Source organism: Setaria viridis, chromosome 7, assembly GCF_005286985.2.
Source record: "Setaria viridis chromosome 7, Setaria_viridis_v4.0, whole genome shotgun sequence".
NCBI lineage: Eukaryota > Viridiplantae > Streptophyta > Magnoliopsida > Poales > Poaceae > Setaria > Setaria viridis.
Genome location: NC_048269.2, coordinates 21,665,654 through 21,690,705, shown reverse-complemented (window position 1 = coordinate 21,690,705; position 25,052 = coordinate 21,665,654). Strand labels below are relative to the sequence as shown.

Below are 25,052 nucleotides of genomic sequence, written 5' to 3'. Positions count from 1 at the left end.
CGCTGGCCGTCGCCGGACGGATCGCCCCCTTGTAGCCCCTCTCTGGGTGCTTCCTCAAGTGCCCGAACATAGCCTTCTCCGACGCGAACCACTTGGGGCACTCCGGACACTTGGTAGGCTCCGCGTTGCCGACGCCCATCGGAGCAACACCATTGCCTTGGCACGGCGCCGGCGGCGCGTCAGCAGTGCCTTGGGCCTCGTCGAGCTCCAGCAGCAGAGCCTTCGGGGTTGGTGGCTCCAGCGCGTCGTCATCGACGGCATGAACTGGAGGCGCCTCTGCCGCCGCCTTGGCGGCCTGGAGCTGGAACTGGTAAGCTCGCGAGTTCATGAGGTCGCTGCTGATCAGACTCAGAGAGGAGTTATGGTGCTGCGGCCTTCAGTTGGGTGGCCGTATCCGTTTCAACGCGCCGGGCAGATTGAACCTTCACATTCCTTGATGCTAAAAGCTAGTAACCGAAACAGAGACTGGAAACCAAGAGTCCCCCCATGCATGCATCCGAGAACTAGTCCTTTCTCACCTGGAAAAGAAAGAATAATGTAAAGTGAGAAGAATCAGCAATCAGATGAGAACATAGCCTATAGTACAATAATGGTCACTGAGTGAGTTTGTTTCAAACACAGCTAGCACAGATAGATACTAGAATGAACTTAAAAAAGCAAAGCAAATGCATTGGATCAATTTTAAGTTGGTAAAAGTAACATGAAATAATGGGCAAGATGTAACAAGGAAGTAGTACACGTCCAGCATTAATCTTTTCCAATTACAAAACAACCCAAAAAGAAGAACCAAAATAACCTACAGTACACTAGTATGTGAATCAGTAAAAGTAGTAGTAGGCCTATAGGTAGCTACTGCAAAGGTTCACCTACTTGAAGTGGAGTAAACAAGAGTGAGATCATGCATGCAGTACAAGCGGTGGTAGAAAAGGGAAAATTCCATGTACTGGAATGGCAGGAGATCTTGCAGCCTTTGTATCCTCTTTCCTGCCAAAAGAGTACCGGAAGCCCAGAGATACCAACTACCTGAAGTGCACTGCTACTCCAGGCACTGCCTGCACTACCACTGGGGAAAGAAAAAGCAACTATTCTTTTGCAGTAAAACAGAAGAAACTGAACGATTTGCACTGCACTATAGCAGTAGCACCCTACTGAAGTAGTAGTAGTAGCAATCGAAGGCTTGGATCTGCATCCCAAGCACTACTGGATAATTGCAAACGGAAGGAGATCAGTAAAAAAACAAAGGAATGAAGCATTCATTAATTAGCAGTGGAGGCATAGAGATATTTCTTCCCAAAGTTAAAAGGAAAGCAAACCGGGCCGCACAGATAGGAATGAGCGAGCTGGAAATCAAGCGCAAATTAGGAAAGAAATCATTCGGACTGGGGTGGAGAAAAACAGATCCGGCAGGCAACGAAAATCAACCCGCATTGGGCGACGCGGCGGCGAGCTCATACGAAAAAGTAGAAGACGAGCTGACGAACAGATGGGTCTGAAACCAGAAACCCCACCTTGGAAAAAGAAAAAAAAAGGGGGGGATGGAGCTGAAAAGGAACGACCGGACTGGCGCAGCACAAGACGATCTCGACGGCGACCCAAACAAAAGGGGATCAAAATCTCGCGGCTGCTAAAACCCCATGAACTCCAAGGAGCGGCAGCAGCCCTAGTTGTACTAGAGCATCATCTATCACCGAAGGAGGGTGAAATAGGACAGGAGGGCAGGCAAAGCGAAACCCAAATCTCGCCCAAATCCCAAGAACAAAGCTGCCTTGCAGGTCGTAACCGAACGAACCAGTATACTACTACGCGCACGACGAGCAAGAACCCACCGCCGCAGCTGGAATAAACGATCGCTATTCCAAGGGATTAAATAAAAAAAATCAGCAAGGAGGCAGCATGCCGCGCTGATAGGAGGAAGGGCCAAAGTAATCGATCCACACACGCAAACGAACGGAACGAACACAAATCATCAAAGCGACCGACCGAAACATGAGATAGATACGCATGGCAGATTCGGCGTCGTTCCAGACCCTCGCGCCCACCGCACCTCCCCGCAAAACCTAGCCCCAGCTACCGGCGGGGACGACGAGGAGGAGGTACGGCGGTGCTCACCATGACCGATCAGGTACGAACGGTGTTCGTCTTCCTAGGACGGGAGGTAGAGAGAGAGGAGGAGGAGGAGAGGGTGGGGATCGGAGGGGAGAGATGGGGGCGGTCTCACCTCAGGAGCAGGGAGCTGGAACAGCGGCGGGGGAGCGAGCGAGCCAGATGGAGCTGGCTCATCCAGTGCCTCCTCCGATCCCTTTATTTGTAACCGCCAGGATCCTGCAGGAGCAACAAGGAAGCTAAAGAGGAGGGAGGGGGAGCGGAGGCGAGGTGGGTGGAGGCTCAGTTGGCAACTCTCACGCACGCACCTATCAGGTGTGGCTATCACCTATTCACCTCACCTCACCTGAGTGGGGCCTAGCCTAGTAGTAGTATCGTATCTCCCAGACCCAGAGAGAGAGAGAGAGAGAGAGAGAGAGCGCCGCGCTTGTGTGGGGGGAAGAAGGGCGGAGTAGGAACGCGCGCCGCAATGGGAGGGAGAGGGTGGGGAGATCGGACGGCGGGGCCGGCGCCCCGGAGGAATCGGTGGCGTACGGACGTGCAAGCGAAGGTGAAAGTGAAACAAACTCCATCCCCGTACAGTACTGGCCTGCCTGATGACCGTGATCGATGCGCTTGCTTTTGTGTTACTCACCGCGCCGGGTTTTTGCCGATATCTTTTCAGATATTTTCGTGTTTTTCTTACAGTGGGAGTAGTTTTATCTTTGAACACCTCCCGCCCCCTTCTGGTTCTAGAAGCTGAGCCGTACGTGCTCTCCGCGCTGGGTTAGCGATCGTGGCAGTACGCTTTGAGGTGAGCGTATGCCATTACCGATGGTCCGTTCAGTTTTGTTGTAGCAGCAGTGGCGATGATCGAGCAAACATGCATCGCATCCATCATGCGATTGGATCCACTCAACAAAAACACAATTGTAATGTGTTCCGTGCAAAAACCACAAGTAGCACATTATTGCTACTTGCTACTGTTACGCGAAAGTATGCCATATATCCCCCAACCACCACCAAAACTAGGAACTCCCCGGAGAAGATCGAGGGGGTGGGGGTTAGGGTTTTTCGAGCGAGGTAGTGTTCTCCACCAAATCGAGAGCTACCCATTTCTAGGTGGTTAGCGATGGACAACAGGGGTAATGCGGGTAGTGGTGAGGCAGCTGCGGCTGCCAATAGCGAGGCAAGGCAGTGGCACCACGACGAGACGATGGCGATGGAGAGAAGGGAGGTGGCCATGAGACGAGGGAAGTCGAAGCGCCAGTCGTTACACCTATGACTAATGGGTGGTCACGTGATAGAAAAAGGCAAGATGCATAAGGAGGGAGGGTTACGTGAGTATGATCCATCATGATACTAGATCTACCTTGTATCTTAGTCCTTGCTTTATTTGCATGGTGCTAATATAAGTCTAGTGTAGCCTTCCTTAACCTTCCCGTACAAGATCCACGTGTTTGGTCCATACTATCCCTGAAGGTTATTAAGTGCAGTGTGATATCGTTACGCTTTTGAAGAAAGAGGGGGAGGGGGGAGTTTGTCTCCCTTACCAAACGTAGCCTCACCGACAAGGCTTTGTCGGAATTTGGGAACACGAACAACCAAACGTGTGTGCTCTTTCATATATGGAGAGTATAGTTTTCTACCTAGCATAATACTATTGGAGGAAGAAAAAAATCATTTATGTATCTATATATAACAGTCTGGGAAAATAAAAATGAATGCCTTCCATATTTACTTAAAAATGATTGTGGCGTTGGTCTTATTCTTATATGATCCAACTATGAACCATTATAATTAGCTGGCTAATTATTGGGGTTCCAAGTGACCAAGTTAGATTTACAAATTTGATCCAGGATTTAAACCCTTCCATTTTTAGGTTCCAAAACATTCATGTACCATAAAAGGCACACAGGAAGAATCATACCTCATTTGCATAGTCTTTAGATGTGTCCATTGGTTCATCAAGCGACGAGTAAGGACAATAGGTGGAGGGGTGTTCATAAGGTGCAAAGGAGGAACACAGGATGGAAGGCGTGCCAAATAGGGTGGAATTGGGCAAAGATGGGTGGTAGTCCGCTAGAATATGCACGAGGAGGCATGAGGGTGTGAGGGCGTATAAGACATTTGGTGAAGGTGATGCCGTTGGAGATTGGACCTTATAAGGTATTGGGCAAAGATGGGCTAAATAACGATTATGCATAAGGGGCTACTCTTTGAATTTGGGGATTCTGTTGCAACGGGGAGGAGGAAAATCTGGAATATAATTCTAGAGTCATGAGCTGAATGGCACGTCACAGAATTGTATGAGCAGCTTGATGGAAACGAATCAGAAAGTGCTAATTGTGCTAGCAGTACACTACATGTTATTTGTAAAGTAATTAATGGATGTTCTAATAAATCCATGTGGATATGCACGAAAAAGAAAAGAAATGAATATTTCTTTTTTTTCAATCGCACGAAAACGGAAAACAACAACTAAGCACCAAGAAAAATAAAACAATGTAAGTTTGTTGGACTAAGCAGATTTGGGCCGGGCCTGCGGACATTGGCCTTGGCCTGCAGTTACATTCCGAATGTCAGTGATGATCCACGAACAATGCAGCGGTGCACCGTCCACGTGTCCTAAAACTCTACAGCCTTACTACTCTTCTAGCTGGTTTTGTACGGGAGGGAGAGTGGCACCATAAACGTGCTAGCGCCGTCCAGATGGCCTGGACGGACAAACAATCCCGGCGAGTGGTTAAGAAGCTTACAGGTCGGTCCAGGAAAGGCCGTCCAGATGGGCCTGGACGGACAAACAATCCCGGCGAGTGGTTAAGAAGCTTACAGGTCCGTCCAGGGGGAAAAAAAAAGTTCTCCACTAGCGGAACCATATGCCAAATGATTTGCTTGTACCTTTCAGTACGCGAGTAAGTAGTTTCTTCGGGAAAGATCGGGGAGACTCTGCTACTCGGCTTTTTTGGAGCGTGAAGGATCATTATTCTTGTCTGGACAAATATGACTTAGAGATACGACGTGGCTTCAATTAACCAGTGCTGAAAAATACCATTTCATACGGTCGACGATTTTACCGTTTGATCTACATCATGCGGTGTTGTTTCTTCTTGATTACTAGTCATGGGCACTTGTTCTTCGTCCACTATGATTCTTCCTCGCGTGCACACTTGCTTACGCCCGGAGTCCGTGAAGGATCCCGGCAACACCTCGCTACAACTAACCCGCGCATGCTCACACTGCCAAATGGGAAAATCCTCAACCTCAGCCTCAACAATACTAGAAGCTGTGTATTATTAAAGTTACGGTCAGACGTATCCGAAAATCTCGGACCTAAACATCCATTCGTTCTCACTCAAACTTGGTTTCTTATGTGTCAGTGTGTGAGAGTCTGAGATTTCTTATGATTTGAACGTGGGCTTATTTTAGATTTGTTTTGATTTGAACATCACGTATTGGTTGGCGAGGCTGAATGATTTGGTGGTAATCACATCAGGACGCAGTTGGAGGAGCCAATCGGAAGCAGGGTCAAACACTCAAACTTGGGTACAGATACCTACACCGTCCTTTTCAGAGGAAGACATTCACAAATCACAAGAAGGGGAAAGAAAAAAAAAAAGAAATGCTGCTAGTATAAGATCCTCCCAACACACGCCATTCCCCCCTCGAGTGATCTAGCCGGCCACCACTCGCCAGGTGCTCTTCAAATAGCCGCCCCGGCAGGTCAGAGGCACAACCAACTAGTCCCCCTCACCAAGCGTTCGCTCCTCCGATCCGCAACCGCGGAGGATTTGGTAGCAGGCGGAGACCGGTGCCGGCCCGCGCGCTCAACCCCGTCGTCCGCCCCGGCGATCCATGGCGCTCGGCGAGGGCGGGGATGACCACCACGGGGCCGCCGCCGCGCCCCTCATCGCGCACCACGAGAAGCATGACGGCGGCATCGTCCGGAGCGGTGAGCCGATCGATCCTCTGCTCGCACTCGCTACTGCCGATTGCATACCGCCTGCCGCATTCGAATTCGATTAGGCCACTCCGCGACTGAAAATCGGCCGGTGAATCATTCTCACCAGGGAGCATGTGGACGGCGGCGGCGCACGTGATCACGGCGGTGATCGGGTCCGGCGTGCTGTCGCTGGCGTGGAGCATCGCGCAGCTGGGGTGGGTGGCCGGGCCGGCGGCCATGCTCGCCTTCGCGGGCGTGACGGCGCTGCAGTCCACGCTCTTCGCCGACTGCTACCGGTCGCCGGACCCCGAGCACGGCCCGCACCGCAACCGCACCTACGCCGGCGCCGTCGACCGTAACCTAGGTACGCCGTCCTGCCCTCCCCACGGGGACCACCATCTTCTCTTTTCGTTTTCGTTTTCGTTGCCTCCCCCCGGTCCTCGTCTTTTCTGTTCTGCCTTTTGTTTTAGAAGATGAGTCTAGTGCTGCTCCAGTTTCTTAGAAATGGGCGTTTGACTGCTCGTGTATCTTCGGCGCGAATTAAGGATCGATGGGTGGCAGAACAAGCCGGATCGTTCGGAACTACCAGAACTAGCTGACTGCTGACATGTGTTCGGTTCGGGTTTAAGAGGTTCATCATTACTGTTAGAGGCAACAGAAACATGCGGTACATGTGACTGATTGAAAATGTGCCAAAAACCCCATAACAACTCAAATGCAGGATAGGCTGGAGCAGCAGGCTAAACCCACCACCAGATTTTTTTTCCCTTTATTTTTTTAAAACACCACCGGAAATTCTCCAATGTTGTTTTTTGCACTTTTTTAAGGCAATTTTTAAGGCAACGTTTTGCACTAACACTCACAGGCCACACAAGGTTAACCTGGCCAAACAACACCCTCATGTTTCCGAGCATATAAAGAAATAGTCGGTCAAGGCAAACTACATGTGCCGGGGCGAGCAAAGATTACCTTGGCGTTCGCTTCGCTTCCTCATACGAGGAAACTCGTAGCTGCCCGCAAGAAAGGAAGAACCCACGAGACACGAGTTATCTCTCTCCGATTGGCGCGACGTAGCTGTCAAATTCGACTGGACGCGATGGCGAAATGCGGAGCGGATAGAGACGGAAACAGACAACCAGAAGAGAAGGCTCGCGAACCCCGTGGAGGGAAAGGCCGGGCTTGTTTGGATGGAATCCTGGACCAGGCAGCGATCCTGACCCTGGCGTACAAAATTAAACGCTGGATGAGTTGCCTGGCTCAGACAGATTTCACAGGACTCGATCCAAGCGCAGCTCGGCCAGGCTCGTGTGGCTGGCAGAGGCTCAAGAGGGAACACGTCAGCGAAAAGGACCCACCCGCGCGTTCCAACTCGAACTCCTCCCCGCTGATCAGCGGTGGCTGGCTGGTCGAGTTGGCCGTTCGGAGCCGGCAGGAGCGTAGGCGACACCTGGCTTCCGAGACGAGAGTGAGTGGCTGAGTGGTTGACTGCTGAGTACTGACAGGTGAGGAGCGGTGGCGATCCATGTGTTCGAGTCCGACACGACTGATGAGCCGCTTCCGGGCTCCCCCCCCCCCCCCCCCCCCCCCCCCCCCCCCCCCTGTGGCAGTGAGGCTTCGACCTGGATGGTCCAGCGTACTCGTCGGCCGGGCCATCTTGAAGGCGACCTTGGCTTTACTAGAGTAGCATTTGCCACGGCATCGATCAGAGCAGTTGTTTCTGAACAATGGCGCATTCGGCCGATTCTCAGTTACGAAGCCGTAGGAGGTTAACTACTTAACTAGGCAATAGAAAGAAAAAATATCACAGGAACAAATTATACACTGGCAAAGAGGACCTACCCATCACTGTCGATTACAGTGTTGTAGCAGGGGCCAAGGGTTTAGGTGTACCAACGATGAAAGCGCTTGGTGTGAACCGACGCATCTGGAGTTCATCTTGACCTGACAAGTGTCGAATACTAATGCTGTCACAATCTCCCTCCATGTTCAGAATTCGTGTTCCTCTTGTTTTCCTCTCCCTTCTCGAGGCACATGATTGGCTGCACTGTGCATCGGATGATACTTGCATGAACCACAAGGATATGTAGGCGCAAGTTAATAATTAAAACCGTTCAAAAAAATGTTAATAATTAAAACTATTTCCTGTTTACTAATTACTAGTACATCGTATGCGATGGCTGTTCGATTCTGATTTCTGAACGGCCAAACGCCATTTTGAGTTTTGACAGGTAGCAGCAGCTCGTGGGTGTGCATGCTTCTGCAGCACACGGCCCTGTTCGGCTACGGCATCGCCTACACCATCACGGCCTCCATCAGCTGCAGGTACGACTCCTCTTACATCCCCTCCTGTACTGTGCCCAAACATGCTGCGTGTGCTTTTTGGCAAGACCACACCCTCTAGCAGTAGTGCTTGTACATGCTAGTACACGTCGACACCGTGTGGTTCTGTGGTGCTGGGCTGCTTGGCGTTGCCGGATCGGCGGTGGTGCCCAGAGCCGCGCGGCCGGCAGGGACTGACTGTCATTTCCGCTGCGAGTGTTTTGGCACAACGGGCCGATCCCACACGTGGGCCAACAGCCCAAGTAGGCTCGTTCTACTCTGTAGGCCTTGGGCCCGCGCCCACCCTGGACAAGTGATGCAATTTCACCTGTAGGCCTTGGGTTGGGTACAATGGTCAATTAGTCATGTACACGCCTTCTGCTAAAAAAAAAAGCTTATGCCCTCGCCCAACATCCAGCATTGCTGATGTCTGGGCCTTGCTTGGGTCCAAGAAACAATTAGCCCACCTTCATCAAGTCCACGAAAAGTCACTGAATTTGAACTTCCCTCCTCGCATTTTCTTTAGCAAATAATGTTTACTAGAAAATCTAAACTGATCTACAAACAATTTAGAACGGAGGAAGTATGTAAAAGTTAAATAAACAAATGTTCAGATCTCACTAGGGTCCCATCATGACTACCATGGTCACTTCATGGCTGCATCGCTAGCGTTGTTATGTTCTCCGGTTCCAGATTAATGGTCGTTTTCTCCGCATATCATTTCCAATCTGAGAGGAAAAACACAACACACGCACACAGCTTGTCTCCATGTTGTCGTCACGGTCCGTCTGACGGGTAGCGAGCTAAGAAATGCGTCGTCGCTGTTGAGAAGCTAGCGACGGGGAGTAGTTTTCTTGAGCTGCGCGCGAGAGGACTAGCGAGTCAAAAAGGCAGCTCCAAGAGCGCGACTTCGAGTTCCACCTTTTGACCTGCAAACGATTCTCTATACGTGCCCACAGTAGTTTCTACTCCATCCATTCTAAAATACTATTCATTTTGACTTTTCTAGATACATATGTCTTGATATGTATCTAGATATAGTATATATCTAGGTATATATTAAAAACTATGCATCTAGAAAAAATAAAACGAATGGTAATTTAGGATGGAGGGAGTAGTTGGTTTTTTACTGCATACGCATGTATCCCACTACTGGACAGGCTGAAATTTTAGTCGATACGGAACGATGATGTTGCCACCATTTCGATCCAATATGGAGCTGAGTACGCCGTAGCGTCATGCATCTAAATCTCGCCCCCGCATCGTCCGCTCAGGGTGACTCGGGCAGCCACCCCATCCACCGCCCCCAGCCCTCATTCCCCTCCCTCCCTGCCTCCGCCGCCGCCAAAGCTGCCCTGTCCGAAGCCGGGCAAGCAGCGAGGAAGGCGGTGGCGGGGCCACCTTGCTCCTTCCTCTCACCCAGGCCCCTTCTTCCTCCCCCTCTAGTTTTTGCTCCGGCGGCAGCGCCATGTCTGACGGCCAGATCCTCCTCAGGGAAGGCCGGACCGTGTGTTTGGACGCCGAATCTGTGCTCTGCTGGGTCTGACGGTGGCGTGCTCCCTGCATGCCGACGCGGGGCTGCTCCTCTTGGCGTGGCCTGGCGTCCGCTAGCTGGCGCGGCACGGCGGCGTCAGCGGCGTCTGCGAATGGCGCGATCCGGTAGTGGCGCTAGTGTCAGTGGCTGGCTCGGCCCCGCGTCACGACGGCGGCGACGTGTAGCTGGCGGCAGCCGGATTGGACGGAGTGGCGGCTGGTCACGGGAGCGGAGGAGATGTGCGGTGGGGCAAGGAAACGGCCGTGAGAGATGCGTCCGGGAGGAGGCCGCGCGTGCGCGGAGGAGGCCCTGACCCATCCCGGCAAGCGACGGTGGCGGTCCGGGTGTGACGGCGGGCGCGGCGGAGGCCCCAACGCGGGGGAAAGAGACCCCGCGCAGCAGCAGCAGCCTAACAGAGAAGGAGACGTGGAGGGGCTGCCAAGAGGAGGAGACGCGGAGGAGGCATTGGAGGAGGAGACGCGGAGGAGGTGCGGCGGTTGGTGGCGGCCCACGGAGGATGGCGGTGCGGAGATGGTGCCAGCACGGAGAAGGATGGCTGCCGACGAGAGAGTGGTGGTGGGGGTACAGCGGCGTGATGCGAGGAGGTGCGGTGGCAACGCCGCCTCGGATGGACTGCCTTGACTGTGGCCGGGAGTGCCGAGCCGTGAGTGTGCAGGGGTTGGGATGCTTCGGGCGAAAGCCCTCGCCGGCGTTCTCACTGGTGGAGATGACGGCGGCGCCCTAGGGTGTCGAACTCCCCGCTGGGGGCATCATTTCTGAGCTACAACCCTGCTGCATGGGGTCCTGTAGGTGAAAACCCTATCCAGATTCTAGACGAGCGACGGCGGCACCATTGGCGTTGTGCCCTCCTTTGAGGCGTCGTCTCTAAAGGCCCATCTCGGTCTGTGGCATTCCTGATCCATTAGTCATGGACGGCCACAACTGGTGGCGACAATTCTGCCGAGTGGCAAGCTAGACGGGTATTGACGAGGCCACGTGGACGCGATCGCACTTATGGTGCCGGCCAGGGGTTGTCGCATGGTTGTCGGTTTTGGCCGCTTGCAGCGGACCACAGCGGCTGTCGTTGCTTGACAACGGTCAGTGCGGCGTGGGATTGCGTCGAAGGACGGCGCTTGCAGCAACGACATCGTGGGACAACTAGGCTTGCAGCGGACCGCGGCGGGTTGCTCAACTTGGCTGGACTACCTGGTGCGGTACATCATCGGAAGACGACGCAAGCGACTTCTCTAGCTTGCTAACATGGTGGTGGATGCTTTTGCACGGGTGAAGCAATGAGGTGAAGTCGACCTGCGGCGCCGGCTTGGCTAATCGACGAAGATCTTGTGGAGCGGGGCAACATTGCTCACCACTCTGACAGCGATAAAAGAAACGGATCCGGGACGTGGAGTACTATGGCGGGTGTGGCGAGACCCCGCACGTGGTGTTTCTTCGAGGCGACGTGAGTGATGTGAAGTCCAACGGCGGATGTGGCGAGACCCCCGCGCGTTGTGTTATAGCGATGGCGATTGCGAGGCAGCCTGCGAGAGGTCCGAATTCAGTGGTATCACTTTATCAGGTGAAGTGTGGTGTTGTAGCGGTACTACAACGGAGGGTCCCGTATAGCGGTGGCCTTCTCGGTGTGGTGTAGTCTGTTTCTATCAGTTCCTGTCGACGTCGGGCCACGCCTGGAGGTTTCAGCGAATTATGAGCGTGGATGTTAGTGGGTGCCGTTGAGGCGAGCGGAGTGGTGAGGTCGCGTTGATATCCCAATCCAACCGATAGGGTGTAGCAGTTTTTGAGTTGAGTGGCTACCCTTGTTGATGTCCCAATCTAACTGGACGAGTATGTTTTGTTCTCTTTTTCCTTGTTTTCTTTTCCTTTCTTGTTTCTTTCGAGTCCAGAACTCCTCGCTACCCGGTCGGTAAAAGAAAAAAAATACACGTAGCGTCAGGAGGGCAATATGGATTTTGGCTGGAGTGGCCAATTGCCAAGAGGGAATCAAAATGGTCCAAATTGTCTGCAGATTAAAGGGTGACAGAAAAAACCTCCATGATAATAACAACTCCACGATATCGTCAGGCAATGGCAACTAACAAACAAGTCAAAAAAAAAGGGGGAGATGCTCGGTCGCCGGTCTTTGGAACCGAAATGTTTTGGAAGTTCTTGCTGCATAGGCAGTCTGCCCAAAAGTTACTGAAATACTCCTGTACGAGTTGTATGCTAGTTGCTACATTAGGTCTCCGAGAGTGCCCTGATGAGGACCTAGACTGCTGCAGTGTTGCCAATTACAGTAAGCTCTACTTGCGCCAAAAGTCTCCTGTTACCGTTGCGGCCAAATGAGGAAGTGTTTTCCAGCAGCATGCCAACTCGATGCGCCAATAAAAAAGAAAACCATTCTTGTTCCACTCCACATGCAGCGCGCCAATGCCTTCAATGTGCAAACACGCCGTTTTCCCTTAGCTTGATTCAGAACATTGCTACAGTACTACTTTGTTCGTTTCAAATTGCAGGTCGTTTTGATTTTCTAGATTCATAAATATTATTATGCATCTAGATATACATTATATATGTATAGAAAAAACAACTTGCAATTTGAAATCGAGAGAGGGAGCGGGCGCTATAGATGTCAATTTCGCCGTGGTCGTACGGAGCAGGTGGCGAGCTCCCAGTTACGTGTACTCCTCCTCCGGAAGGAGATTCTGGCCGCGAATGATAGGTGATGGCCTGATGGGGCTGGGTCACCCAGTTGCCCGGGCGGAAGCCGCACCATGTCGTGGCAAACAAAAGTCGGGACCGTGCCGCGCCATCCGTGCTCTTCTAGCTGTAGCGTCCGTAGCCATGTCCCTGATGAGACCCTGACCCGTCGACGGCCGGGGGTCCCGCCCCGGCCGGTGGACATCCCCCCCACCCCCACCCACGCCCTGCCGACTCGTGACATGGTACTGTGGCCTGTGTCTGTCTCTCCTCTCCATGTGAGGGACTGAGGGTGCAATGCATTTGCTCGTGCTCGTGCATGGGTAATTTCCGTGGCAGCCCATTTAGCTGTTCAACTTCGTGCGTCAGATACTACCAGAACAACAAACGAGAAACTGCAGGTACTGTTGCAGCTCCAGATTTCCGTCCCTAACGAAGTCCTGGACCGTGACTTGCAGCAGCCTATGCGTTTCACCATCAATTTCATATTTCCATCCACCCATTTAGCCCAAGTCCCGGACCGTGACTTGGCACAGCGGATCACGCACGTGCTTACTTTCCACAGCAGCCGGCCGGATCGCCAGTTCGCCTTCGCCACCCCGTGAGGTTGCACGGCGCTACGGCGCATCCGATCCGGCCCCCCGCCAGTCCAGATCGGACGAAAATGGCGCGCCGCAGCAATGATAATCCCCGGCTCGAGCAGCAGTCAGTCAGAGAGGATCGCCGCGCGCATACGGCCATCCCGGCTATACGGTGACGCCGGTCTGACCAGCCCGTCCCATGCACTGGGTTGCTACTTGCTACTCCAGTTGAAGCTCCACCCGCACTGACCAGTTGAGTCCCAAACTCCCAAGCGAGAGCTGCCGAGCTTGCTGCAGACGCTCCCGGCCGGCCAGATCAACCGAAGCTAGCCGCCGAGCGGCACCTGCGATGGCCGTGCGCCACTCCCTCGAGGTGGCCGACGACCGCTGCGACGACGACGGGCACCGCCCGCGCCGTGCCGGCACGGCGTGGACGTGCGCGGCGCACATCATCACGGCGGTGATCGGCTCCGGGGTGCTGTCGCTGGCGTGGAGCGTGGCGCAGCTGGGCTGGGTCGTCGGCCCCGCCTGCATGTTCTGCTTCGCGCTCGTCACCTACGTCTCCGCTGCGCTGCTCGCCGACTGCTACCGCCGCGGCGACCCGGAGAAGGGCCCCAGGAACCGCTCCTACGTGGACGCCGTCCGCGCCTACCTCGGTATAGTCAGCACCACTCGTTATTACAGCAAGCGCAGCTAACAGCGAGAAGCTATGACTATGTGCGAGAGAGAAACTTGCGTATCGATTGAATAACTAGCTTTGTGCCGGTGTTGTTTCATGGTGGCCTTGGCTTAATACTCCGTGTACTCTGTGTGTGTGCTGCCAACGTGCTCAGGCAAGAAGCACACCTGGGCTTGCGGCTCGCTGCAGTACGTGAGCCTGTACGGCTGCGGCGTCGCCTATACCATCACCACCGCCACTAGCATAAGGTAGCTAGCCGCGCCGCCGGTAACAAAATTTTCCTTTCCTTTCCTTTTTTTTTTTGCGCACACCTTTACCTCTCTGTCACTGTCATCGTGCTTCCTGTCTGTGTATGTCGAGCAGAGCAGGGCTCTGATGCTAACTGTTTTCATCGTGCTGCTGCTGGTCAATTTCGCTGATTTGTTTTGACCCTGACTGCGTGTGTGTGTGCGCTTGTGTGTGTTCTGCGTCGGGTGGCTCTTTTTTCTGATTGCTGCAGGGCGATCCTCAAGGCCAACTGCTACCACGACCACGGCCACGACGCGCCCTGCGACTATGGCGGCAGCTACTACATGCTCGTCTTCGGCGCCGCGCAGCTCTTCCTCTCCTTCATACCGGACTTCCACGACATGGCGTGGCTCTCCGTCGTCGCTGCCGTCATGTCCTTCTCCTACGCCTTCATCGGCCTCGGCCTCGGCATGGCCACCACCATCTGTAAGCACCTTTTTATTTAACTAACTAATCCAATCTGTCCATCGTTTGAGTTGAGTGCTACTGGTTGTATAGAAAAGGAGTTACGTGTAGTTTCCTTCAGACATCCGAACTGAGAAGTTATGTACTTTGCAGTTAAACATTTAGAGGGTCCTATGAATGCTTGACATCAGACAAGCTTTACTGACTTGTTTCTGTTCTTCAGCTAACGGGAGAATCAAAGGAAGCGTAACAGGTGTTCCGATGAGGACGCCTATGCAGAAGATTTGGCGCGTCTCGCAGGCCATCGGCGACATAGCGTTCGCATACCCATACTCCTTGATCCTACTGGAAATACAGGTAAACAGTTTAAGACTAGCAGCACGCTATGCTTTCAGAATTATACTACTCAAAAGTTCATGCCTAGAGCTCAGTTATTAGCGATTCAGTATCTGTATTAAGCACATTGAAAAACTATTTCATTGCCTCTGTTAATTTAGGACACCCTGAAGTCCCCGCCGGCCGAGAACAAGACGATGAAGAGGGCGTCGATGATCTCGATCCTCGTCACGACGTTCTTCTACCTCTGCTGCGGCTGCTTCGGCTACGCCGCCTTCGGGAGCGACGCGCCGGGCAACCTCCTCACCGGCTGCGGCTTCTACGAGCCCTACTGGCTCATCGACTTCGCCAACGCCTGCATCATACTCCACCTGCTGGGCGGGTACCAGGTACACACCAACAGCCAGCCAAGGGGGCTCCAGAAGTTCAGAATCACAGAATGAGATCCTGAAACACTGTTGCATGTCTGAAAACCAAAACCTTCTTCAGGTGTACAGCCAGCCCATCTTCCAGTTCGCGGACAGGTTCTTCGCGGAGCGGTTCCCGGACAGCGGGTTCGTGAACGATTTCCACACGATGCGGGTGCCGTGCCTGCCGCCGTGGCGGGTGAACCTGCTGCGGGTGTGCTTCCGGACGGTGTACGTGGCGTCCACGACGGCGGTGGCCGTGGCGTTCCCCTACTTCAACGAGGTGCTGGCCCTGCTGGGCGCGCTCAACTTCTGGCCGCTGGCCATCTACTTCCCCGTCGAGATGTACTTCATCCAGCGGAACGTGCCCCGGTGGTCCGCGCGGTGGGTCGTCCTGCAGACCTTCAGCGTCGTCTGCCTCCTCGTCAGCGCCTTCGCCCTCGTCGGCTCCATCGAGGGGCTCGTCACCCAGAAGCTGGGATAGGACTGGTCACTGGTGTCCTCCATCTCTGTTTTGGATTGGATTGTGTTTCTTCTTCCGGTTGTGATGGTAATGGAGAATGCAGCGAATGGGGAGGTGGTGTTTGTCTCCTTGGGATGATGATGAACAGGAGCAGCATACTAGTAGCAGGTCATCTGCAGCCTGCAGGACCAGGGAGTGGCAGGTTTTGCGCAGTGTCTTGTTCTGTGCCGTGCACCTGCATCAGAGTGGAACATGTACACAGTGTCAGAGTGGCAGAGTGCATACATGTCATGTTGATATTGCCGATACTTCAGAAGTTCAGAAGAATGGGAAGAACCTGTATGCTGCCGATGTATTTTTTCAGAGTTTCATGATGCTGTGGACTGATCAGTAGACTGTTCTCATTATAAACTCAGAACCCGGCCCCCACACAATTTGCATCTCTCGGTTTTGCATGGTTGTCTGAGATTCTGAGCATGCATAAGCCATTAAGCCGTGCATGCATTCTCGTATGACTGATTTTTACTGAAAAATGTGGGAAAGACAATACGTTCGGTGTCGCCGTCTCTATGTATGTAGTTCTAGAGTTTAAGATCTGCGGGCTGCTCAGTACGCTCTCATTGTTTTTTTCTCAAAAGACAATGTGCTCTCATTATAACTTGCTAGCTCTGAATTTGCATCATTGCATGGTCATTTGAGCACGCACAAGCCGTGCACCTTGCTTTTTACTGAACCAGTGGGAAAGAACATGATCCGATGTTGTTCTTGAAGTTGCAATGCCCTTGGACACCGTGTTCTTCATGACAGTGATGGCAGGATAAAGTAGCATCATCATCGCAAGAGTGTAATCGAAGTGCAGCGCATAGAAATATCGCTGAATATACTACAATCCTCTGCTACGGTGCAGCATAGTTTATCTGAACGAACTGCGTTGTTCTTACAGTACAGGCACTAGTGTTAATCTTGAAGAGGATTAGCAGTACCGTTAGTTTAGCACTGCAGAGTTCACTCCGTTTCACTCTGCCAATTGCACCGCTGGACCCTAGAACACCAGCACGAAAGCCATTGCCAATTTGACCGCTGCCTTGACTGACGGAGGTGAAAGAGCTGATGATCCTTGCACGCACGCCCTCGGCACGGTGCTTTGTTCTCCCAGGAAGTACGTTGCCAATGCCACCCCATCCGCGGCGTCGATTAGCGCCGGGAGCCGACCGATCAGACGACGCCGAGGAGAACAGGAGAAGAAGGGAACGCGCCGGGCGCCGGGCGACGAGGGCTCTGCTGCTTGGACCGGGGGTTGACCCGGCGCTGTACGGGTGGGCAACCTGTCCCTGCTCCCGGGGGCGCCGTCACGCGTTGCGCGGGCGTTGAATTCTTTATGCCGCTCATGCCTCCTTCGCCCGTGCGCGCCGCGCCCGCCCTTCCCGCGCGCGGGCGCACGCCGCCGGCAGCACGCGCGGGTGCGGCCGCGGCGCGCGCGCCTATTTATGCGCCCGGCGCCCGAGGTGAGCGCCACACACTTGGACACTCACCATCGTCAGAACCAGCATCGCAGCAGGGTCGTGCAACGCGGGCTCGAAGTATCATCGGCGTCGTCAGGGCGGTGCACTACCGGAAGCGGCGGCGGCGGCGGCGGAGATGGGGCGCGTCCCGTGCTGCGAGAAGGACAACGTGAAGCGTGGGCAGTGGACGCCGGAGGAGGACAACAAGCTGCTCTCCTACATCACGCAGTACGGCACGCGCAACTGGCGCCTCATCCCCAAGAACGCCGGGCTGCAGCGGTGCGGCAAGAGCTGCCGCCTCCGGTGGACCAACTACCTCCGGCCCGACCTCAAGCACGGCGAGTTCACGGACGCCGAGGAGCAGACCATCATCAAGCTGCACTCCGTCGTCGGCAACCGGTGGTCGGTCATCGCCGCGCAGCTCCCCGGGCGGACCGACAACGACGTCAAGAACCACTGGAACACCAAGCTCAAGAAGAAGCTGTCCGGGATGGGCATCGACCCCGTCACGCACAAGTCCTTCTCCCACCTCATGGCCGAGATCGCCACCACGCTGGCCCCGCCGCAGGTCGCGCACCTCGCCGAGGCCGCGCTGGGCTGCTTCAAGGACGAGATGCTCCACCTCCTCACCAAGAAGCGCCCCACCGACTTCCCCTCGCCCGCCGTGCCGCCCAACATCTCCATGGACGGCGCTGCCGCCGCGGGGATCGGCGCGCCCTGCGGCTTCCCCGCCGCGCCGCCGCAGCAGGCCGACGACACCATCGAGCGCATCAAGCTGGGCCTGTCCCGCGCCATCATGAGCGAGCCCGGCGCCGGCGCTTGCGCGCCCACTGACAAGCAGCAGCAGCAGCCCTGGGCACCGGCCGACATGCCCGAGGGGCTGGCGGGGATGTACGCCGCGTTCAACCCCGCCGCGCACGGGCAGGACGAGTTCCGGTACGACACCGGGGCGGTGCCGGACTACGTCCTCGGCGGCAGCGGCGGCGAGGCGGACCAGGGCACGTCGATGTGGAGCCACCAGAGCTTGTACAGCGGGAGCTCGGGCACCGATGCGGCGGCCAGGCCGGCGACGGCATTGCCGGAGAAAGGCAACGACAGCGTCGGCAGTAGCGGCGGCGGCGACGAGGAGGCGGACAACGTCAAGGACGGCGGGAAGGGCGACGGCTCCGACATGTCCGGCCTGTTCGGATCCGACTGTGTACTCTGGGACTTGCCTGATGAGCTGACCAATCACATGGTGTAACTAATATCAAGATCAAAGAACAGCATTTTCAGGATTAAACTGAAATGAAGAAGTAACCGAGCAAAATATGCTGAAAAAAAGAGAGGGAGTTATAAACTTAGAATAAGGAGTATGAAAATCATGTATATTTTGCCACGTGAAAAAGGAGAATGTGCATATATAGAACAGAGGAGTTTTATTTGGAGTCCTCTGTTGCAGGGGGTAATTGACAGTTCCAATTCAAACAAATTGTTTAGTTCGTTTCAACTGTGGTTGTCTGGTTATTTTACAAAGTTCATTCCCAAGTTTTTCGTTTTTCTTCTGCACAAAAAAGTTTTTCTATTTTCTCATTTTTAATTTTTTATTTATGTGAATTCATTTTATTAGTATTTGCTCAACTATGCAGAGAGCCCAGCCCAAGAGCATCCGAAAATTCTACGATTGGGCCTAGTTTTCCAATCCCCCTCTCTCTGATCAGATGGCCATCTCGTGCCCGTTGTGGGGTCGATAGCATCCGACGGCTACAGAGAGCCCAACCCAGGTTTCACCTTCCTCCTCTTGGAGATCTTCTGGCGAGTTTCCGTTTCACTGTTTCAGGTCCCATGGCGGCGGCGGCGGCGCAGCTGCATGGATCGGCCGCGGCCGCGGCGACCTACCGACGGACTCGAGCCTACTCAGTTCCATCCTCATGCCGGTGGCTACGGACCCCTCTAGCCGCTTCCCCGAAGGTATGAATCCGATCCGAGTGACCCTAATTTGGTGTTCGTGAAGCCTTTGCCCCTGTGTGTAACTTTGCGAAGAACCTGGTGTAGGGGTTAGCTGAGTCATGACAGTATGAAATCCGATCGGGCCACGATTCGCTGGACATCCGGGCAGCTCACAGATATTTTTCTATTTGCTGAAACAATAGGGATAATTTTTTTACATGTGAGTTGAAGGTAGAACTGGTGCGTTTGTGTTCTACCGGTGTCACGTGTCAGCAAATATCCAATTCCACCGAATCGGGCTCTTGTCCTTGAGGAGTCAAGGATTTTGTCTGCAATTCTGTGTTTGTTAGAAATTAGAAGGACTGTCTTTGGAACGTTCTGTTCTTAAGCGGATAAAATTTATCCAGGATCTTGATCTGAGAAACAAGAATGTTTTTTATTTCTTTTTATCTATGCCATCACTTGAAGTCTTGAACAATGAGATGAACGTACTGTGTACACAGAATCAAGTGCATTTTGTGTGTGTGTTGATATTTGTATTTTTTAATCAAACTATTACAACAAGACCTTTTTTTTAGCAACTATTACAACAAGACATTAATGTTACAGCTCTGTATGGATCTGTGGTCTTTGCTATAGCTATTGGAGGGGTTAACATATTTTGTTGTCCCAGCAGCTTTCGATTTCTTCCACTGAAGTTGGTATGAAGCCATTAGGTTTTGCTGCTAAACTTTCAACAAACGAGAACGCTCGAGTTGAAGAGTTAAACTTGCAATCAGATCAGATGAAGGAATTTGTACAGGCAGAGGGGCATGTTATTCCCCAAAAGAGGAGTGCTAAAATTCATGATTTTTGCCTTGGGATTCCTTTTGGTAAGTTCGAATTTCATGAATGTTTTGTTATGTGATTAGATGGATATAAATCATGCACAAGAGTACTTCTATCTTGTTAAATTTCGTTTTTAACCTTGTATGTGCAGATATTTTGCAGCTCCTAATTTCAAGGAATTATGAACTTTTCATAGCATAAATTGTTCACAGCAGTTAATCCTAATGCAATTTTCAGAAATTGTTTTATGGCCTCTGGTAGCAAACTCTTCTGATCTCATATAACATGTTATGTCATAGAATCTTAAATAGTAGAAAGCAACATCATTATTTCTTGTTTCCTTTGCTTCCATACTCAAACTTGATTGACAAATTATTCTGCTGCTATGTTCAATATTCTCACACGAAGAGTATGTCATATTCCTGAGTGGTTCAATATTATAAGTTTTTGGAATATGAACTTTGTTGTCTTGCATGTAGCCTTTTCACAAATTAATGAAATAACTATATTTCATTTGGTAATGCAGGTGGTCTTTTATTTTCTATGGGTCTTCTAGGATACATCTTTTCCAGAAGCACCATAAGTCTTGTCTTGGGCGTTGCGCCAGGGTTCGCCACTCTGCTACTTGGTACTCTCAGTCTAAAGTTTTGGAGGAGCGGCAGATCCAGTTTCCTGTTTATCTTGGCCCAAGCAGGTAGGATATCATCATTCTAGCTTTGTCTTACTGTGGATTTGAGTTGCAATCACATTCAACCTTAGTATAAACATTGCTTACCAACCTGTTCCACTTCTGTTTTTGCAGCAATATCTGCTTCCCTGGCATGGAAATACTCTCACGCTTACTTCTTGGTAACTTTTCCCGCTCACATTCATATGGAATATGGTGCAATATTACTGTCTCAAAATTGCATTAATTGTATACTTCTTTGTGCAGACAAACAGACTCCTTCCTTGGGGTTTCTATGCTTCACTGAGGTAATTTATTCTGTATCCATCTTGGTGCAAGGCTTTTTTGTCCATTTGGAACAAGATCTGATGTCCCCTCCCACTTGAAAATTATGCAGCACTGCAATGACTTGTTTCTACGGGTATGTGCTGCTTGCCGGAGGGAATCCCCCACCAAAGAAGCTGGCTGCCATCCCACAGCAGTAAAAAGAGAGATTCAGTCTAGGATCAGCGTGGTTGGCAGCATGTAGCACAATTTTGATTATCAAATTTGTATATTCCCCAACCTGTGGTTCACTGCTGGCTGGGTTTCTTTTGGCTCTGGTAGTCTGAAACTTTGAGCTAATAATGCTTCAGAGGATGATAGCCCTGCCTCCAGTGAACTTGCTCTGTTTTCTTCTACATGATGAATGTACGTGATAAGGATAAGCATGCTGAGCTTGTACTTGAGACATTTGTTTTCGAATTCGAAAGTTGGAGATGTTTTGTAGTCAGGAATCAGGATGGCTTGTAGCTTCAATTCTCAAACGAATGAACAGAGTTTCGAATATTCTGATACTTGGCATCTAGTTAAGATGACTATGGTTATCCTCTCAAAAACAAAGATGACTATGGTTATGCAGTCGTTTTATGGTTCCTCTAAAAAAAATCCAAAATCAAAGTACTTTCGGTTTTGAAAAAAAAATTAATATCATATTTACCTTATTACCCAAGAGCAAGTAATAATAAACTAGTGAAGGCATGATGCCGTATTTGAATGGGCTTGCAATTGCAAGAGAAAAGGTAGGCTATCACCAAGGCTAACCAGATGGCCCAGCAAAGGCCCAACGAAGCCGGTCAGAACCGCCTCCCAGTCCCACCCGTCGGCCAGATCAGCCTTCAAACTAGGGTTTACTCGTCCCGAAGCCAACAGCAAAGGCTTCCTGCACGCTTGAGCTCCGCCTCCGCCCCCTCCCTCCGCCGCCTCCCTCCGCCAGGACCGCGAAGATGAAGCTCGTCAGGTAAGCCTCCCGTTCTCGTTCGCCTCCTTTTCCGATTGGCTCCTCTTTACCCTTGCTTCGCCGCTCCGTTTGGTACGAACCTCGCCTAATTTGGTGCTCGATTTGGGGTTTCGCCGCAGGTTCTTGATGAAGCTGAACAACGAGACGGTCACCATCGAGCTCAAGAACGGCACGGTGGTCCACGGCACCATCACCGGTACGCTCCGACCCACTCCTCCGGCGGGGAAGGGTTTGGATTTCTGTGATCTACAACTGCTTCGAATTTTAGGGTTTGTGTCTGGTGCTTGCATTCTTAGGATTTGTGTAGCTCGGCCTAGGAGATGGTGTGATTTGCTTGTGCGCTACGGTGCTGTTTGTAGTTTTGGAGACTGTAAGATTGAGCATGCCTTTTGCACTAAGCTGTTGTGATTTTGATGAGGCTAGAAATTATTTCAGATAAAGCCATACTTTGGGATTACGCTATGCCACAGAAATCTGCTATTTAGGTATGTTCAATTAGACTTGGCCATTTTAGTCTTTTATCCTGCTTGGTTCGTAGGTGGTTTGCCCAACCCCGTATTGGTTGTAGGTTGTTTGCATTTGGTAAACCTTTTGTTTCTTCGATCAAGGGAGCATTCTTGCTGAGTATTGACTGCATATGTAGAGATTGCAGAATGAACTAATTACAGGTATTTAGTTTTAGATCCATCAGTGCTAGGGAATGGCAGGATGTCCTTTTTAAAGTAATGAGCATTTCATCAGTTGTCGGTAGTTCAAGTATGCAGTTGAATGTGCAATGGTTTTAGCTTCTCATGGACTGCTTTTGTCGTTTCCTAGACGGATTTGCTACTTATGAGACTTAGTTGATATCATACGCTATTGCACATATAGAAAGGTGTAAATAATGTAAAAATATTTTTATGAAATTCAGATGCTAATGTGCATTGTTTTTTCTTCCTAAGAAGGGTTTCCTGGACAATTACAAAATTTTAGATTTTCTCATGTTACATAGGGTGTTTTGGGTGGATCAGGTTGTTCCTAAATTACGTTTTGATGTTGGGGGGGGGGGGGGGGCATGCAGGACTTTATTGTTCACAAGTAGGGGGAATATGCATCATGAAAGGCTTATTTTGAACTTTCCTTCCGTTCTTGCTACAATACAGGAAATAAGCCGCACATATTTTGCTAATACTGATGGGATTAATTTGGGACCATGGTTAAGTTTGTACAGCATATCATCTAATTCATGCACATTTTTTAGGTGTTGACATAAGTATGAATACTCATCTGAAGACAGTGAAGCTTACACTGAAAGGGAAGAATCCTGTAACCCTTGACCACCTCAGTGTGCGAGGAAACAACATTCGCTATTACATTCTTCCTGACAGCTTAAACCTGGAAACGTTGCTGGTGGAAGAAACCCCTAGAGTCAAGCCTAAGAAGCCAACTACAGGTTTGATTTCTTCTGCTCTATCTTCATTTTGAATCGAACCACTACTGATGCTATGATCTGACTGGAAAATATTCGATTGAAATCAGGGAAGCCTTTGGGACGTGGTCGCGGGCGTGGGCGTGGGCGTGGTCGGGGCCGGGGGCCGCGCTGAGCTCTGTAGTTCCCTTGCTGTCGGCTCTCTTGCATGACAAATTTCCCTACAATGTAACCTCTTTCCCCTGCACGCTATGTGAAAGAATGTTGCGTTGTTACCCTTCTGATGAACTTGGACCTAATATCTCAAATCTCAGTAGTTCTTGTTGTGGAATCGCCCTGTCTATTTGATCCATGGTTCATGTCTATCTTAGGTCTACATTGTAGTTAATTGGTAATGTGCTTCACCTGGCATGCATATAAGATGCCGCAGACCATTGGATACCTAGGTTGTATGCTTTGTTTTCGCTACATCGGAATTATTGCTCTGGAGTTATGCTTTGCAGTCGCCTGCCTCTACTTGATCTTTAGCTCTGCTTGAAACTAAATTTCGGTTGGGCTGCTGGTTCAGTACTGAGGTTGCACATGGCATATACTGATTCATCTGAATCACCCTCCATCTACAATTTCCTCTTATGTGTGACATGCTGTTGGCCTGTGTTATTTTTGTTCTGATGTACAGACGAAATACGAGTTAGAGTAGAGAATGCGTGGATCGTCTGAAGCTGCTGAAGCTTGCATTTCCTTGGTCGTTAACAGTTGGTTCTTCTGTTCCAGGATGTTCTAATGAAAGTCAAATGTTAACTTCGTAATGGTTACCATCGCTCACTGTCAGTCAGTCCAGGTAGAAATGATGAAATGATTACTAGTCTATATTAATGAGGTGAATATTTTAGTAGTAGTGTTTATCTTTGAGGTTGAGGCGTGTATATTTCCCCCCCACGCTATCAAAGCAGTAGTGTTACATTGAGGTGATTGGACATAGAGCTACCTCTTGCGGCCCGCCTGTATCGTCGAGGTCTGTTTGATGCGTCCTCGGCGATGCCGGGCATCCAGAGTTCCAGACTGTTGATTACTGAGAGGTCGGGTCGCCACCAATGTGCCGTTGCCCTCGAACACCGGCTGTCGGGCTGTGGCCAGCAATCGCCAGGCACGAGACGAGCGGCGAAGGCGCAAGCCCGTGCGATGGTTTCCCTTGCTGTTGGTACCAGCCGGAGGGTCGTAGCGCAAGCCACGCATCGCTCCCACGTGCCGCTCGCGACCGCGACCGCGACCGCGCCATGTCGTGTCGCTCCGTTGCAGGCCAGCCGCGGGGCAAGCCACACGACCTGCGCTGTGCAAGCCGATGAACGCCGACGCGCCGACGTGTCCGAGGGCGTCCCGTTCAGTCCAGTCAAGTCACGCTAAAGGATGAGTCGCGTTGATGCACAGGACCTACGACGAATTCCGACAGCACGGGTGGCGATCATTCTGTTAATTGCCCTCCTGACCTCCTCCATCACAGCAAAGCACGCGTCGCGATCGTATGTTCACTGCTGCTCGGGACCTCGTCCTCCGTCCATCCATTCCTACAGTTGTACAGGGCTACCGGATCACAATGCCATTCCCAGCAGGGCTCCATCATCGATCCGGTCCCAGTGGCCAGAGGAAACACCACCACCGACCGCCTGATAGCGGAGGCACCCGTTGCTCTCTCCGAATTATTTTCTCC

The 25,052-nt window shown here is 51.7% G+C and overlaps 4 protein-coding genes across 6 annotated transcripts; all 4 read left to right on the top strand.

The window, feature by feature from the left end:
• The first annotated feature begins 5,735 nt into the window (after window positions 1–5,735).
• Window positions 5,736–15,897, top strand: LOC117865368 (probable amino acid permease 7). 2 transcript variants are annotated; one of them, XM_034749553.2, is made up of 7 exons: window positions 5,736–6,034; window positions 6,153–6,389; window positions 8,254–8,347; window positions 14,332–14,546; window positions 14,749–14,882; window positions 15,023–15,250; window positions 15,351–15,897. In XM_034749553.2, the coding sequence occupies exons 1-7, from the start codon at window positions 5,938–5,940 to the stop codon at window positions 15,750–15,752; spliced, it is 1,407 nt and encodes a 468-aa protein (XP_034605444.1). In that variant the 5' UTR covers window positions 5,736–5,937; the 3' UTR covers window positions 15,753–15,897. The 2 variants fall into 2 exon arrangements, with proteins under 2 accessions (XP_034605444.1, XP_034605445.1); XM_034749554.2 differs by lacking the exons at window positions 5,736–6,034; window positions 6,153–6,389; window positions 8,254–8,347 and adding exons at window positions 10,106–13,809; window positions 13,987–14,080.
• Window positions 15,898–16,967: 1,070 nt separating this feature from the next.
• On the top strand, window positions 16,968–18,851 carry LOC117863306 (transcription factor MYB80). Its single transcript, XM_034746965.2, has one exon. The coding sequence runs from the start codon at window positions 17,370–17,372 to the stop codon at window positions 18,474–18,476; it is 1,107 nt and encodes a 368-aa protein (XP_034602856.1). The 5' UTR covers window positions 16,968–17,369; the 3' UTR covers window positions 18,477–18,851.
• Window positions 18,852–18,958: 107 nt separating this feature from the next.
• LOC117863307 (protein FATTY ACID EXPORT 6) lies at window positions 18,959–21,429 on the top strand. Of its 2 annotated transcripts, none has more exons than XM_034746966.2 (6): window positions 18,959–19,183; window positions 19,836–20,034; window positions 20,517–20,684; window positions 20,793–20,839; window positions 20,925–20,965; window positions 21,055–21,429. In XM_034746966.2, exons 1-6 carry the CDS (start codon window positions 19,058–19,060, stop codon window positions 21,140–21,142), a joined length of 669 nt encoding a protein of 222 aa, XP_034602857.1. In that variant the 5' UTR covers window positions 18,959–19,057; the 3' UTR covers window positions 21,143–21,429. The 2 variants fall into 2 exon arrangements, with proteins under 2 accessions (XP_034602857.1, XP_034602858.1); XM_034746967.2 differs by having other exon boundaries at window positions 18,965–19,183; window positions 19,839–20,034.
• Window positions 21,430–21,779: 350 nt separating this feature from the next.
• Window positions 21,780–23,846, top strand: LOC117863309 (small nuclear ribonucleoprotein SmD1a). Its single transcript, XM_034746969.2, has 4 exons — window positions 21,780–21,936; window positions 22,056–22,132; window positions 23,177–23,368; window positions 23,455–23,846. Exons 1-4 carry the CDS (start codon window positions 21,923–21,925, stop codon window positions 23,517–23,519), a joined length of 348 nt encoding a protein of 115 aa, XP_034602860.1. The 5' UTR covers window positions 21,780–21,922; the 3' UTR covers window positions 23,520–23,846.
• Window positions 23,847–25,052: the final 1,206 nt, after the last annotated feature.